The sequence below is a fragment of the Dendrobium catenatum genome, unplaced genomic scaffold, assembly GCF_001605985.2.
Source record: "Dendrobium catenatum unplaced genomic scaffold, ASM160598v2 fragScaff_scaffold_96, whole genome shotgun sequence".
NCBI lineage: Eukaryota > Viridiplantae > Streptophyta > Magnoliopsida > Asparagales > Orchidaceae > Dendrobium > Dendrobium catenatum.
The window spans coordinates 214,528-231,520 of NW_021318558.1; the positions used below are offsets into that span (position 1 = coordinate 214,528).

The 16,993-nt window shown below is 34.6% G+C and overlaps 1 protein-coding gene and 1 pseudogene across 5 annotated transcripts in view; both read right to left on the minus strand.

The window, feature by feature from the left end:
• Positions 1–5,123: 5,123 nt before the first annotated feature.
• LOC110107278 (pyridoxal kinase) overlaps positions 5,124–16,993 on the minus strand; it is a 109,959-nt gene continuing 98,089 nt past the window's right edge. For 4 of the 5 annotated variants that reach the window (XM_020837481.2, XM_020837482.2, XM_020837483.2 and 1 more), the window contains exons 10-13: positions 10,736–10,792; positions 5,809–5,853; positions 5,678–5,731; positions 5,124–5,462 (exon numbers count right to left, since the gene is read on the minus strand). In XM_020837481.2, the coding sequence (XP_020693140.1) occupies positions 5,313–5,462; positions 5,678–5,731; positions 5,809–5,853; positions 10,736–10,792 (306 nt within the window). In that variant the 3' untranslated portion in view covers positions 5,124–5,312. Of the gene's footprint in view, positions 5,463–5,677; positions 5,732–5,808; positions 5,876–10,735; positions 10,793–16,993 lie in introns of all 5 variants that reach the window. The other variant, XR_002304341.2, reaches the window with a different exon arrangement.
• On the minus strand, positions 5,883–10,727 carry LOC110107280 (annotated as a pseudogene).

A 16,993-nucleotide genomic window follows, 5' to 3' on the forward strand; every position in this document is an offset into this window, starting at 1 on the left:
CTTCCTCATATTTCTTTTTTCCTCCACCTTCTCTTTACTATGAGTGGCTTTAAGATTAGGGTAGTCTGATTTGATATGTCCAGGTTTTCGGCATTCATAGTAAATAATATCATTAGTAACCTTAACTTTTTTTTTTGAAACTTACTTTTATACCACTGTTGGTGTCTCTTTTGTTTCCTTTTTAGAAAAATCCTAAATTGTCTTATCATCAAGGTAATGTTAGCCTCATCCTCAGGCTGTGAATGATCATTCTCTGAGTCATCCACTTTTAAAGCTATGTTCCTCTCCTTTTTCTTTTCTCCTACATCAATTTATCTTTGAGTCACTCATTGCTGGTAAGCAATTAGTGATCCAAGAAGATTGTCAATAGAATACACATTTATATCTTAAGACTCTATAAGAACAAATATTTAAGTATCATAAGCAGTAGACAAATAATAACGTATTTTATTAACTTTTTCATCATTTGTTAGTTCCATACCTAATGCATGCAAGGAGGTCACTATTTGATTGAAACGTGTATACATGTCAGTGATCGATTCATTTGGTTTCATATGAAATAGTTCAAAATCATGCAATAGAATATTTAATCTAGATTGTTTCATTTTATTAGTCCCTTCATATGTAATACAAAGCCTATCTCAAATTTCTTTTCCACTTTTACAAGTAGAAATATGCATGTAGTCTTCAGATTTAAGTGCACAAAAGAAACTATTCAAATATTTTGCATTTAACTGAGCTAATTCAAGTTCTTCTACAATCCAGTCAACAAATGGTGCTTTAGTTCTAATGCCATTTTTTAGTCTAGTTGTCCTAGTGTATCCATTTTATACTAAAATCCATATGCGATAGTTAAGCAATTGAAGAAAAGTAGACATTCATGTTTTCCAAAAATCAAAAGGGATATTATCAAATAATGAGAGTCTAGTGATCGAATACTCTTTTGGTGTGTTATGATTTCCAAAAGTAGCCATAATCATTTTCAAAAAGTAATCTAAACTTTAAATTTTGAAACAAGACTCTGATACCACTTGAAAAGTCCGTATAGCTTGTTAGACCTACGCAATTGTCCCAAGGCTAACAAAGAGGGGGTGAATTGGTTATTTTTAAAAATCCCTCTTGAATAAAAAACCATTTAATAATTTTTGCAATTTGATTTTCTTTTTAAAATAAGCTTTTCAACCACAACCACAAAATATAGAAAATAAAATGCAGAAATAAAAAGAACACATTAATTTATAGTGGTTCGGTCCAACAAGACCTACGTCCACTTCCTTAAGACTCCCTCTTTAGGTATTATACTATTACCAAAGTGACTCTCCTTTTGCACCCACAGGAAGGCGGAGAAGCCTTTACAATTTTCCTGTCTTCCACCAATCCCCGGTGCGGTAGAGTACTGTCATCCTTTCACACCCTCCTAGTGTCGGCAGAGTACCATTATCTTTTCACATCCTCCAAGTGTTAGTAGAGTACCGTCATCCTTTCAGATCCTCCAAGAGTTAGCAGAGTACCATCATCCTTTTATACCCTCTAAGTGTCAGTAGAATACTATCTTCCTTTCACACCCTCCAAGTGTCAGCTGAGTACTAGATCTTCTCTAAATATCTTCTCTCAATAACCTAGAAATAAAAAGGAAGAGAATTGACATAAAAACAAAAGGGATTATCACCTTTGAGTAACCTTGTGAATCTTTAACACTCCACTTGCAAGAACTATCTCTCAAACACTCTTCGAAATTACCCTTTCACTTGTTCTCTAAGAAATCACGAAGACCAGATTTGTCCAAGTCAATTTCTAAGGACCTTTTATATGAAAGACATGAAAAACCATCCAGAAAATTGAAAATTTCAATTTTGAGCTTCCACGATCGTACAGTATGATTGACAATCATACATACGAACAATTTAAAATTTTCTCGTACGAACTTGTATAAACCGTTTTCGTATATGATGAACGTATAATATGAACCTATATCGTACTATATGAACTATTCAAAAAAATTTCTGATTCGTCGAGATGAAAAGATACCCCTTAATTTCGTACTATGGATGTCGTCTATACAAACATGTGATCGAACAGTATGAACATTTCAAGAAATATTTGATGTTCGTCGTAACAAAAAGGTACCCATTCTTTTATACAATGGATGTCATATGTACGAAGGGCACTTCGTACAATAAGATTAGTTCAGAAAAATTTCAAAATTGTCGGGATGAAAAGAGATCCAATCTTTTCATACTCTGGACATCGTGTGTACAAAGAGTACTTCATACAATACAATTATTTCAAAAAAATTTGATGATTGTTTGAACGAACTTATGCGTATCTATTTCATACTCTAGATGTCGTCTATACGAAGGTCTCTTCGTACAGTACGAACAATACTTAGAAAATTTTCTTCATCTGGTTTGTATAACTGCTTGTTGGAGGAAATAATTGAACAAATTATCCCGTACAAATGTAAATCATACAGTACTATCAGTTTAAAAAAATTACAAATTTTTAACACTCCTCTAATGTGTGTGTGTGCACGGTTACTCAATTATAATCACACTCTCTCAGACTCAATAAAAATAAAAAATACAGACTCCATTTATAATGAATCCTATTCTAATATTATTTGAAGTCTTCAACAATTTGGAGTATGAATTCCCTGAAATGTTAGTACACACAAATAACAAAAGCAATATATCCAATATATGTTAGGAGAAACAGTAATCAAAACAATAATATTTGGAATTATAAAAAACACATGATATCAAAAATATAGTTATGAAAACTAAGTTGCAACATTTAGTGACTCTCATTTAGCTCCCACAACTAGGCGGATAAGACCTTACAAAATCTCTTTCACTAACCCGTTGTGATAGAGGACTGTAATATTTTTACCCTCTTAGTGAGGCAAAAAACCTAGAATCCATTTTCACCATTCTGGTGAATACAGAGTACATAAAATCATTTTTCATTCTCTTGGTAAAGGCAGAGAAACTAGAATCCTTTTTCACATGGAGGAACTCATGTGCAAGTTCACCGAAGCAACAATGTGGAACTCCCTCTCATACTCTCTTGAAACCCACAAGAATTGTCCCCCTCTCTTAGAAACTCTACCCTTTCTCTCCCAAATTTTAAACTCTCTCTTTAAGCTTTCTTCAGAAGAAATTTAGTCAATAAATGACATAAATACTCTTATAAATTCTTATGAAAAAGCTTAAATAGAGGGCTTAAAAAATTCTAGAAATTTAATTGAGTTGACTCTAATTGTAGAGTACGATCACAAATTGTACAGTACAACCATAGATCATATAATTCGAATTCGATCCCTTAATTACAAGAATTGAATAGGCAAGATTTAATGATATCTTATAATATGATGTGTACCATATGATAGATTAGTACAAATATTAAATTTAAAATATTGTTTAAAATGTAATTAGAGGCTGAGATCTTAATTTCTACTGATTATTCATTATGATATGGATCGTACATTATGATGAGTTTAATAGAACTTTAATTATTCTAATTAATAGTTATGATGACTTTTCAAGTTATTGATCATAAAGTAGATATTTATTATACAGTAAGATTAGTTTAGAAATATTACACTTCTAAATTTCTCACTTTCTCACTCCCCTATATGTATGTACGATCACCAAACTAGTATATACCCTTATAGAACTTGACTCAAAAAATTAAAAATAAATAAATGAAAATTACTTATTCTTTAATCACACCATATTTTATCCAATCTTAAGCCCTAAATCTTCATTGAATCATACATGATGTACTTGAAATATTATTACTCACTCAAATAAATATGCACTATAAATACGAGAAAAAATAAAGAGTCAAATAATAATATTTGATGTCATCAAAATCATAAACCCAAGAGTTTGAGTTGCAACAAAATCTTGCATATTAAACCCTATATCTTTCTATCACCGCAAATGTTTCAGGTCACGACAATACCATTTATGTTATGTTTCATATTATCAAATAACCATAGAATGTTAATTTATAATTTTCAATTTTATCACTATACTTTTTCAACAGTGCCGATAAATTTAATATTTCTCTTTATAAAATTAAGGGACTATTATGTATATCTCTTCCTATGAATCACATTGTATCCATAAAAGCATTAATATAACCCTTCCGTAATGTGATCTCATAAACTTTACCTTTAACTTAATATAAAAGATATTCCAGAAAATACAAATACTTCAAATTAACTCGACTATGAAAGCTTTAAACATGAATTGTTTCCATAAGTAGAGTACAATGTTTAAACATATTTTGATCAAATATTTACATAGCAAAAGTTCAAGTAAGCATCATGTATCCAACAACCTTTGTCAATGTAGTTATTCATGAATATATTATCCATATTTTTTTGTAGAATCTAAAAAGATTAGGATTGATTCATTATTGAATTTTTTAATGTTAATATGTTTATTAGTTTTTTTATTTGAGTAATTGAATAAGATGTATGAACATCTATACAATCCTAGATTATAATACACCCAAGAACATTTAGATCAAGCTAGTTAGATTCAGTGATCACATTGAATTAAATTTAATACAAATTTGTAGATTAAAAAAAAAAAAGTAAAATCACCATCAAATTAAAGTCTCCAATAGACATGATGAACCCACTGCCAAGTACAACTAGTCAAAACTATTTGAGAAATTTCTATTAGTACTCAACAAAATCTTTACTTCACCTATGTTCCCCTAGTCCCTACAAACATAACTAGACAAACAAAAATGACCAGAACGTCCGATCAGCATAATCTAAATAAATGGTTCAAGGAGGCTGCAGTGACAGCAACATGCAACTAAGATTTTATTTGAGACGGCTTTTTTATTGCTTCTTAAAGTAGTTTTTTAATATAAATATTAAAAATTTTGAACTAGAAAGCAACTTCAAAGAGTAAAAAAGCCATCCCAAATGAAACCTAAATTTCTAATTTGATTATTGATAAATTACAAAGCTCAAAACAGTTTAATTCCATTTACAATAATATCACCAATCTCAAAGAACACAATAAAATAAAGAATCCATATTTTCAGCTTCTATTAAATTATTAATGATTTGATTGTGATACATAAAATACATGAATTCGTTTTTTTTTCTAAAATTTGGTATTATTATGATCATTTTCCCAACATGAATGGATTGAAAATTGAAATCATAAATGAAAGATTCATAATTAGGACACGAATGCCTCAATGTTTTTTTATTCATATTACATTCACTTTAACGCCGTCTCAGCTTACATTTTTGAAGGAAATCTTGGAGTTTTAGCTATGCATCAAATCTTTGGCGCATATTTTTCAGCCTTGTATTTAACTTGTGGATTTCTAATGTCGTCTTGGCTCTGAATTAGCCGAATCTCCAGACTATCTGATCCAGGATTAAATCCGGCTTCTTTGTAGTCAGCAATGGTTCTTTGCAGCACAGCCTGCAAAGATTAAGTAAATTGAGAGTTTCTCTGCTGCAAATGCAGTTATAACAAAAAAACGAGGTGATTTCAGAAGGCAAATGCGAATTCTAAGCAGTTTTTTTTTAATATTTGTTAATAACAACTTTGATAGTTAAATATTTTTAATTTTTTATAATAATAATAATAATAACTACAAAGGCAAGTAATAAAATTATATCTAATAGAAGTGATACCTGCAGGCTAGATACTGCAAGCTCTGAAGCCTTGTCAAGATCATTTGGGTATTTCTTCATAACAAAAGTAAGAGAGTTAGTGACAGAGATAAATCATAAACAAATAATAAGAATTGAAATAGAAAACCTACATTACTCCATCCAAGTAAAAGAGCCGTCATTAGATCTCCAGTGCCCTGAAAGCCATATTCGATACATCTAATTTATCCAAATAAAAAATAAAAAAACTATGACCATCTTTATAAAGGAAAGCAAAAAACACGGAAAGAGTTTTTGAGATTAGCTTGGTACAACTATCTTCATTAAAAACTTTCAGATGCAAAGTGTTAAAAGCAATATAACAATAACTATTACAATGTGAAAAATGAACTGGTAAGTCTATTTAAATGTGTAGCTCTTACAATACCATATAAATACTTTAGTACTCTTAGGGATGGAAGATAGATTCTCATTATCATCATCAAAAGCTTTAACCCATTACTTGAATACTAGTTCTTCATTTGCTAATACTTTGTGCTTTGTTAAATCCATACTAAGAAAATCATAAATATGCCAACAAATAAAAGATCTATTTGGTAAGAGAATAATGTTTGGCGCCTCAGCCTCTCCGCACCATCTCTTTATCTTTGGCGGGTATAGTTTTAACAGATTTAAGTTTTGGGTAAATTTTCAGAAGACATTGAGTTTGTAGATAAGAAACTAGCCAGAAATTTCGCCCTCATTTTGCAAGAACTTTATAATATGAGTTTTGGCCTATAGGCGCAAGCCCCTTTAGTTAATAGCCCCTCCCAACAATGAGAGAAAACTTACTTATCACAAGAAAGAAAAGTCCAACTTTATTTGACCATTTTTTTTAAGCCCGCCTAAATTGATTCATTGAAAGCTTAAATTTCTCAGAATTAGGTCAAAGTTCAAAGAAAATAATATTGTGGCAAAAAATTTAAAAAGGATCATAGCAGTTCTGTAGGACAACTTGAAACCTTCCTGTATGCAACTACAAAATTTCATCGCAGCACTAGCAATCCTCGGCCATAGGCACATTCCTTCCCAAATAGGTCCTGTAATTGCAGAACCTTTCATTTCCCCTTTTGGATTCACAATAACACTAGCATTATCATGGAAGAGGCAAATTTGCAAATCTAATCAACTATACATGAAAAGAAAATTGCAAACCAAATCTCCTTCGAAGTACATGTAGACTCCATCCTTTCGACGCTAAGGCTTGCGTTGCCGTACGATGATAGAGGGCATGACCTTTTTTCTCCTATCTGGTTTGCCCTTCTTGACGGTGGCCATGACCATGTCACCAACACAAGCGTATGGGAGCCGGTTGAGATATCCCTTGATCCCCTTCACAGAGATTATATACAGGTTCTTCGCACTAGTATTGTCAGCGTAGTTCACCGTGTCTGCAACCGGGAGACCCAACGACATCCGGAATTTGTTTCCGGTGCTACCTCTGCGCCCCCTCTTCGACATCTTCGAAAGAAACGAGCACCGTGAACTTTATTTGATCCTTAACAATCAAGGTGTAAGTCGCATTTTTTTATTTTAATCTTCCATTTCCTTATCTTCTCTATCATATTAAGAAGATGTCTAAATTTTTATACCACCCTATATATCTTCCAAATCATATTAAGAAGATATACTGGGTTTTTGATCCCATATGACCAAGTTATAAATCTCATCTATCATATCTTTCATACCTTTTGTTATATTAAAGAGATTTCAAGATTTCTTGATCTCATACAATCGAGCTTTAAATATTATTTTGAATATCATTTCCACTATATGTAGAATGTACCACTCAATCTTACCCCTCAATCTTACAGTCATCAAGAGTTCTAGAACATAAATCCTATCACCTTTAGATCCTTTGAATATGGAATGTTCTTATGAAGGACTATATGTTTTTATTAAATTTGTGAGCTCCTAAAAAAGAAGATTACCTTCACAAGTACAATTAAAGATTTCATGATTAAATACTTATGATTGTGTCCCTTTACCTTACAAACATATCGATATACTCCACATATATATCTTAACCACATCCCAACATACCATACTTCGAGACTTACATATCTATGGATCCATATGAACTTGCCCATATAAAGGTAACCAATTCTCTCAGCACCAATCTCTTTGACTTTTCTAATATTCACATATCTGAGCCCCATTATACTTCTTCAATATGGGATGAGATCATTATATCCCTACTAATAAATCCACAAGCATCTGAACATAAGCATTAACTTGTAAATGAGAGTGTTCTCAAATATGTCGAAGATGTAATTAACCTTAAGAGCCTGCTTTACGAAATCTCGACCCCTATAATTAAAATAATTTCTATTTAGAGTCACATTTCTTACAAGGAAAATCTCTTAGATGGATACAGTTGATCTTCCTACCATTGTCCCCTACGGGTCTATCTACAATTAGTTCTTCACTGCAGGCTCCAGTCATCTTTTGACGTCCTCAAACTCAAAAGAGGTTTTTCCCTTACAAAAGAAACTTGCTAAAATTAATTTACTTTATTTAGCATCATTTCACATTGTCCAAAACAAGTACACAAGCACTAGAGGCTCCCATCACAACAAAAGCATGCTTGAGAGAGGATCTACATTTGACGTTGCAGCTATTGATGATGATCAAGAAGCAGGTGTTCTCACAATGGTTGACAAATGAAATCAGATAAGAGGTTGTGGGTAGGATGATGAATGAAGTACTCCTAGCAGGATCACCTTCTAAAGATATCATTGCAAACTGAGAACTCGTGAAATCCTTAACCCCACCTCTCACCTCAATCATCACCTTCCTAGTCATCATCAAACTTGACCCATCCTCCAAGTATCATTATCCCAAACTCTTCCACCCACAATCACACTTTGTCAACCCCAAACCCACCAACCCCAATCATTTCATCATCATTCCAACACTGTTGATCATGCCACTCACCATGCCGCCCTCACCCCCTTCATCTACTAAATGCTCATTTGCCATCCTCACCCTTGCCTTTCTATCACCAGCCCCCCTCTACCAAGGATAATGTTGAAGATCTATTGCATAAACTTACATACATACTCTTTACATCCAACCAAATAAAAAAAAAATAAATATAAAACATTAATTTTATTCTGCAATCCCAAAACTCCTGCGTTCAACCAAGCAAACCTTAAAATAACCAAAAAAGTAAATCTTAGCGAAATTATGAATTCTCTTCAAAATACTAGAGAAAATTGAAATATACTCAACATATGTGAGTTAAAAAACAGGGAAATACAAGTCTAAGCCTTACGAAGAAACCCTTTACAAATGTGCGCAAAACAAACCCAAAAAATCAAGACAAGAATTATGGGATTGCTTGTAAAATCTGTTTTATGGCACCCTTTTACAATAACTTCTTAAATTTGACTCTCAAATTCAAAATAAAATTTGGGGAATTATCTCACATAAAAAATTACAAAGGGAGACGAAGGATCCAGTTGCCAGAATGCCTCATTTCATCTAAACAAGCTCCCCTTATGGAGCTTATATGTAAGGATATTTTAAGAATTAAACAAAACAATCACGATAGGGGACTACATGTAACATCTTAAGGATCATAATGTTTTTTGGTGCTTGGGAGTTGATTAGGGAAGTTTCCAAGTGTAAATTTGCGAAAAAGAGCAGTTGTTGCTTCTTTTTCTTTGCTCATAGATAACTTATTCAGTTATCGCTGTTGATTGTGAATATTCATGCTGATTTTGAAGACAACGTAATTCCATTTTTAAGATTGTTGAAATTTGTTAGCTGCCCTTTTCTTCTTCCCTTTTTTTCATTCTCTGTTTTTCCATAGAGAATAGCCAGCATAGTCATCCTTTGGAATAGTATATTGTTTGCATTAATGTACATACCCATCGACATAACATAATCCTCAAATTCTGAGCTTTTGCTAGTTTGCTATGTGCTTTTGTTTTTTAGCCTTCATAATTTTGGTAAGCATTTTTTGAGCTGCTCTTTAGGAGCTTAGTGAGTTTCTTTAACCTTATAATGTAATTAAGTTTGCCAATAAATGCTTCATATTTAAAAGAAAACAATGAGCATTGTTTACCCTATTCAGAGATAACAGCAATTGCATCTGCTTTCTCAGCATCTCTCTCCTTTAGGGTCGTTTAGCTTATCAATTGTATACAAGCTTCTGTACCGCAATTTCCAATAACTGCAGAAATTTGTTCAGATAGATTTGGAGAAAAATTCTGCAATTGTGGATAACCGCAACTGCAAATAAGATTTCTGTATGGATTGCTGCAAACTTCGACAACTGTAGAATTTATTGCAGCTGCAGAAAACTTCTACATTTGTAGAAGGATACAGCTATATTTGATTTATATTGCTGCCATCCACATATTGGTGAATCGTATACCTGTAATCAACTCATTCAACACGTTTTATGTTATACAAAAATTTAGGACCATGCTATCTTTATTCCATGACAGCTTATTCTAGAAATTCATATATTATTTTATGGTTAATGAATTTATCTTGTGTCATTGTTAATAGTTTGTCAACAATGCCCAAGCATACTTCTCAAAGCTAATTCTCATTAACTTATTTAATTGATGATTATTTTGCATATTAGCTTGTTTATGCATATTGTAGGCTAAACTCAGACATCTTTCAATTTTACTAATCGTTATCACCGGAAAAAGTGCTGTGTTTGAGTAAAAGATAGTAATGAATATCATTTGGTTAGATAGTGACTAGCTCAGGCTTCTTATCATTCTAGATCTTGCCCAATAATGTGCATTTGCTCTGTTAATTTATTGTAGGCTGAACACATTAAAACTAAGTTTACATATTAATATTAGCTTTCTGTGTAGGCCACAATTCTTCAAACTAGCATTTTTAACCAATGAACTTACACGAGCCTTTTAGTAGTTTTGAATAAAATAATATAATTGAATCTTGTATCACCGATCTAACTAATGTTCACAAACAAAACATTTAAAAGACATCAAAATTCAGCATAAAGTAAGCTAATTTGCAGTAGTTAGTTGTCGTTTGTGTCCAAGTACTCACAGTGAAATATGCTGGAATCTTTGGTATCGCTATTTTAAATTGTTCAGGAGGTTGCCCCTGTCATAATTTGGAGTAAATGTATATCACATTCCCATAAAATGGCAAAACCAAAACAAGATCAGATGCTACATTACATTCTTCGATGAGTGAAAGTAGTATCACTTTCTCATAAAATGGCAAAAGAAAATCAAGATTAGATGCCTCATTGAGTCCATCGACAAGAATAATATGAGCTAATCTTATTGGAAAACATTAAAAAATAAATAAATAAATGAATAAAGAAGAAAACAGGGTAACAATAGTAGACGTCAATAACTGTAATGAGTAGAAACAGACTAGAAAAGATAGATAAACATGGATGTCATTTCGTATTAAGACAGATATGTACATGCATGTTGAATATGAATATGTACATATATTTATATTCAATATGACTTAACACCAAAAATTATCAATTCAGCCAACAACAATTGCTTGGGAATACCGACGAGATGCATACACCTAAACCTATGTGTGTATGCATTTTTTTGTATTAGTGTAAGAATATCCATATAACATATCAGTGTTCCAATGAATCTGTAAAAAAAATAAATAGTGATTTGGTAGTTTAAGAAAAGAAAAAATACAGTAAAAATGGATTACGGTAAAGCCTTAAACATTCTTGTGGGCTCCGAAAATTCGTCCCCGGCCTCCACCCGCTTGATTGCTTTTCTTTGGCGAGAGAGTTTTACGGATTAAGTTTCGGGGTAAACTTTGGAAGACAGATGGGTTTGTAGATAAGACATTACCCAAAGATTTCGCCATCATTTTGCGAGGACTTTATGATCTGAGTTCTGGTTTCCTATAGGCACAAGCCCCTATAGTTAATTACCCCTCTCGATTACGAGAGAGAACTTTCGATTAAAGCTAGTCGTCAATCAGACACGTAGAAAATACGTGTTATCTGACATATAGTGGCAGCATTGTGGGCTCCGAAAATTCGGCCCCGGCCTCCCCGCTCGCTTTTAATTTATCCGACGAGGGAGTTTTAACGGAATATGTTCCGGAGTAAATTTTGGAAGGCAGATGAGTTTGTAAATAAGACACTACCCAGAGATTTCGCCCTCATTTTGCGAGGACTTTATGATCTGAGTTCTGGTTTCCTATAAGCGCAAGCCCCTATAGTTAATTACCCCTCTCGATAACGAGAGAGAACTTTCGATTAAGGCTAGTCGTCAATCAAATACGTGGAGAACACAACATCTGGCATATAGTGGCAGCATGGATTTGGGAATTGAAGAGTTGGGTTTGGATTTGGAATTTGGGTTGGAAGATTTGATATTTAAAATGAAAATTGCACCATCTTGTACTTAAAGCCGATGGTGGAAGAATGGATGATGAACCCGATCAAGATCCCATGGTTCCGTCGTCCCGGGCCATCGTGGTCCCTGGTCTACTTAGTCAGAGGATGTAGTCGACCCAACTTGACAGATGGATCCTTGTCGGCAGCCATGGGTTGCTTCGTCCAAGGGGACCTTGTAGACCTGAGTTGGATATTTGCCTAAGGGGACAAATTTGAATCCACCTTAGCTGACAGAGGGCTTTATGTCCTATCAATCATATCCTATTGATTCATATCTCAAGGATTTGATGCCAATAAGGAGCGTATTGGCGCTGACCATAACCGATATTTCGTGGTGCCATTTGGCGGGAAAACCACTCGGTTCAGAGGGCCCCGGGTCATAACCGCTTAACTGCAGTGCCATTTGGTGGCAAAACTGCCAGTTAGAGAATACGTACCACGTCCTTACTGGAAGGAGATTGTTTGAGAATGGATCCTAATGATATTTTCGACTAGGCATTTGGCTCTTTGTGAGTTGAAGTAATTTTCAATTTGTCCACCCCGGCAAACTGTTGCGGAGGGTAGATGGATTTTGCTTTAAGCGTTGGTATGGATAGTTTCATTTTTAAATATTTTTGGGATTTTGGGATTTTTGGATTTTGAGATGTTCTGGATTTTTGTGGATATTTGAGTGGAGTTTAAAAGTTTTTGGAATGGACCCCTCTAGTTGAGATTTTCTTTCAACACGGCCATCATCGGGGTGTTCGGAATCGTTTCTCTTTTGTTGATTGAATCTTTTCAACTCTATCGAATTATTGATAGAGGATCGGATTTCGTAGGCTTTATTCCCTTGATAGTCAATTCTCATTGTTATAGGCCTTAAAGGCCTAATATGAATGTGTTATAACAAATATAACGGTTGCCACAACCGTATATTTGTTTGTTGGTTCGAACCCTGTCGACTTCTATTGACCCATATAGAAGGATCAATTTCGAACTTGAATTCACTTGTCAGCCCGCGCAATATCCCTAGACGTCACGTGTGTACCAATAACACGCTCGCCAGGACCCATGTGGGTTCTTAATTGTATACCCCAAGCTACTGTGCATGTGCAGGGGTATTTTATAATATTCATATTTTGTTTGTTAGTGGTACATTGAATGTATATAAGTCTTCTACAGTAGCCCATAGGAGGGAGCTCATATCTATTGCAGCTCTCTTTTTGTATTTGCTCGTAGATGAAACTTTGTGTATGTACCAAGTCTCCTACAGTGATTCACAGGAGTTTGCATTTTCAACCAACCTCTTCATGCACATTAATTGGTAGGTTGTTTTATCCACTTGCATGTTGGTTGCTACATAAATATGCAAGTCCACAAGTATTGATTGGTGGGATATCATTGTGTTCATTGCATATCCCTCGAGTTCATTTATTTGTTAGTAAAAGATTTCGTTGTTGATTATCATCATTGCATATGCGTATGTTTGCTGCAATTGGTGTATTTGCTTGAACGTCTTTCAATCCTTCTAGCAATTGTTGCCTGTATCCTCAAGACACTACAAGCTTCTGTCAAGCTCATTATTGTTGATAGAAGATTTACACCTTTGTTGGAGTAACTTTCTTGGGTCAACTACAACATCCATTGGAGCTTTTATACGATAATCATTCAATTGAGTTGATGATTCCTATTGATTGTTGTTTGGAGATGAATCATGTTTACAAATCAATTATCATGTTTCTATGGCCCTCATGTAATGACCTTGCAATCAAGCAATGTTCTTTCGTAATTTCTTTTGTATTTGACTTGAGATGATTGTCGTTCATTTATCCTTTCATTTTCATGTGCATGTTATAAGAGAGCTGTTTGTTCAAATATTCCAAACTCCACATGATGCTGTTTAGCTCATGTTCAAGATATCTTTTGCATTGGTTCAATTGATTCTTGCTTGAGTTCAAGTAGCAAGCTTAAGTTCTAGTTCTCATCCACAAGTCATCCTTTCTTCTTGTTGATAATTACTTGGTTTTCATCTTCAATTATGAATGACTCATCTTGCACATGTGTTATAAGGTTCATTGAAATATCGTTATGCCTCCATTTGCAACTAGACTAACATGGCTAATTGATGGAAGTCATCATGGTAATTTAGTACTTGCTGTTCACCTGGATGAATATGACGCATTTAAACTTTGATTTGCTAATTCATCCAAAGCCCAATTCTTGTGTGTTCCATCCAATTTCTTTATAGTTCATGTTGTTCAAGTCAACTCAAAATCCTTTGCACTTTAGTTCAAATCCAAGTTCGAGTTGAGCTCACTTGTTTCAAGTCCAAGCTTTTGTTGTCTTTCAAGTTTATATTCACTTAGATTTGAATTTATTAGAAATCAATTGAATCAAGTCCATATGTCCCAAATTGATCTTTTGAGTTCGATCAAGTCCATTATTCTACTCATTCGAGTTCAAGTAGTCCCCTGCTGTCTTGTAGAATTCATGTATAGTTCGATGTGCAAGTTCAAATTTCTCTTGCTTGAATTTTTTACTTAAGTCATTTACTCAGTTATTCAAGTTTGAATTTAGTTCAATTGATGTCCAAATGAGATTCAATATTTTGTCCTTGGATTTTCAATCCAAATTTCGGCAGCCTCCCGACGTCTCCCCCGTTTAGGGGAAAAAGCAGGAGGCAACCTTCCCCTCAACGCTACGTGAGCGCTGCAGGTAGGTGTCAAAATGACATCGAGGTCGCAAATGTATTTTTTTATCCCCACTCGCTACGTGAGCGTTTAAGGGTGTTTGATTTTTTTATTATAAGAAGAAAACACATGTTAGAGATAAGCATAGATTTCCCCCCTCTGCACCACGTGGGCATTCGGGGGTACTTATATAAAAAAGAAAACACATTTTTTTATCCCCTTCGCCGCAAGTGACACAATGGTTTTCCTCCCTACAACGCTACTTGAGCACGTAGGGGGTTTGCCGGCTCGTTGCTAGTATTGAAGAGGGCTTCTTAAATCGCCGCAAGCGCCGCGCCGGTTTCCCTCCCTACAACGCTACGTGAGCGGGTAGGGGATTTGCCGGCACGTTGCGAGCCACGAGAAAAGAATCATTTTTTTATGAATTAATTATAATTAATTAGAATTTATGATAAATAATTATAATTTAAAAATAATTAATTATAATTATAACAATTAATAATATTTAATTATAACTAATAATAATTAATTTAAATTAAAATAGTTAATTATAATTAATTTTAATAATTTATAGTTAATTATTAATAAAAATAATTAACCATAACAATTAAATTAATTATAATTTATTTTAATTTAAAACTAATTATTATTATTAATTAATTAAATATAATTAAATATTTAATTATAATAATTATAATTTACTATAATTAACTAATAATAATAATTAATTATAATTTAATAATAATAAAAACAAATTACCTATACCTAAGGGGGATATCGGGTAAGAGCAGAGAGGGGGTCATGGCTCGGGCAAGGCAGAGGAGACAAGGCGGTAGCTGCTTGGGATCGGCTGAGAGGTTGGATCAGGCAAGGGGATCGTAAGAGGGATCGACGTGAGGTAAGGGAGATTCGGCTCTCTCTCTCCCTCTCTCTGTGTGTGTGGATCGGAGGAGGCAGAGGAGCTCGACGGGGCTCAGGGTGGAGAAGTCGGCACAGGGCTTGGAGGAAGAGGTTAGGAACAAAGCTCCTCTCTCTCTCTCTCTCTCTCTCTCTCGCTCTCTCTCTCTCTCGGCTTGGGAAGAGGGCACAGCACAAAGAAACAGAGGGGGTACGGGATCCAGCAATGGAGGAGAAGAGGGCCTCCCTTTTGTTTTATAGACGCGAAAAGGATGAGGATCGAGGCCGTCGTCGCAGATTTTGCGGGAAAGTGACGCGAACGGCGTCGAATCGGTGCGATTTTGGCAAGATTTTAAGGATATGATGGATTCAAGGTATGTACGCGGGAATTTCATTTTGTGTTCTCTCTTTTTCTTCTGTTCATATGTCAACAAGCATGGGTTTTGAACTTGGGAATCGGATTTGGGATTTGGGAATTTGAAAAGTTTGATATTTAAAACGGAAATTTCACCACCTTACACTTAAAGCGGATGGTCGGGGAATGGATGATGGACCCAATCAAGATCCCATGGTTCCGTCGTCCCGGGCCATCATGGTCCCTGGTCTACTTTGTTAGAGGAGGTAGTCGACCAACCTGACAGAAGGATCCTTGTTGGCAGCCATGAGTTGCTTCGTCCAAGGTGACTTTGTAGGCCTTTGGTAAATGTTTGTCTAAGGGGACAAATTTGAATTCACATTAGCTAACAGAGGGCTTTCTGCCCTATCGATTATATCTTATTGATTCATATCTCAAGGATTTGATGCCGATAAGGAACGCATTGGCTCTGGTCATAACCGTATTTCGTGGTGTCATTTGGTGGCAAAACCACTCGGTTCAGAGGGCCCTTGGTCATAACCGTTTATCCTGCGGTGCCATTTGACGACAAAACCGCCGGTCAGAGGACACGTACCACGTCCTTATTGACAGGAGATTGTTTGAGAATGGATCCTAGTGATACTTTTGACTAAGCATTAGCTCTATGTGAGTTGAAGTTTGATTTATCCACCATGGAAAACTGTTATGGATGGTGGATGAATTTTGCTTAAAGTGGTGTATGGTTAGATTTCAATTATAAATATTTTTGAATTTCTGGATTTTGGATGATCTTAGATTTTTGGATATTCAGGACGACATTTAGAATATTTGTGAAATTAACCCCTCCGGATGAAATTTTCTGTTAAACACGGCCACATCAAGGTGTTTGGGGCGATTTTCATTTATGGACTGAACCTTGTCGACTCTATCGAGCTGTCGATAGAGGAACGAGTTTCGTAGTTTTTATGCTTTTATTAGTGAATTATCATTGTTAG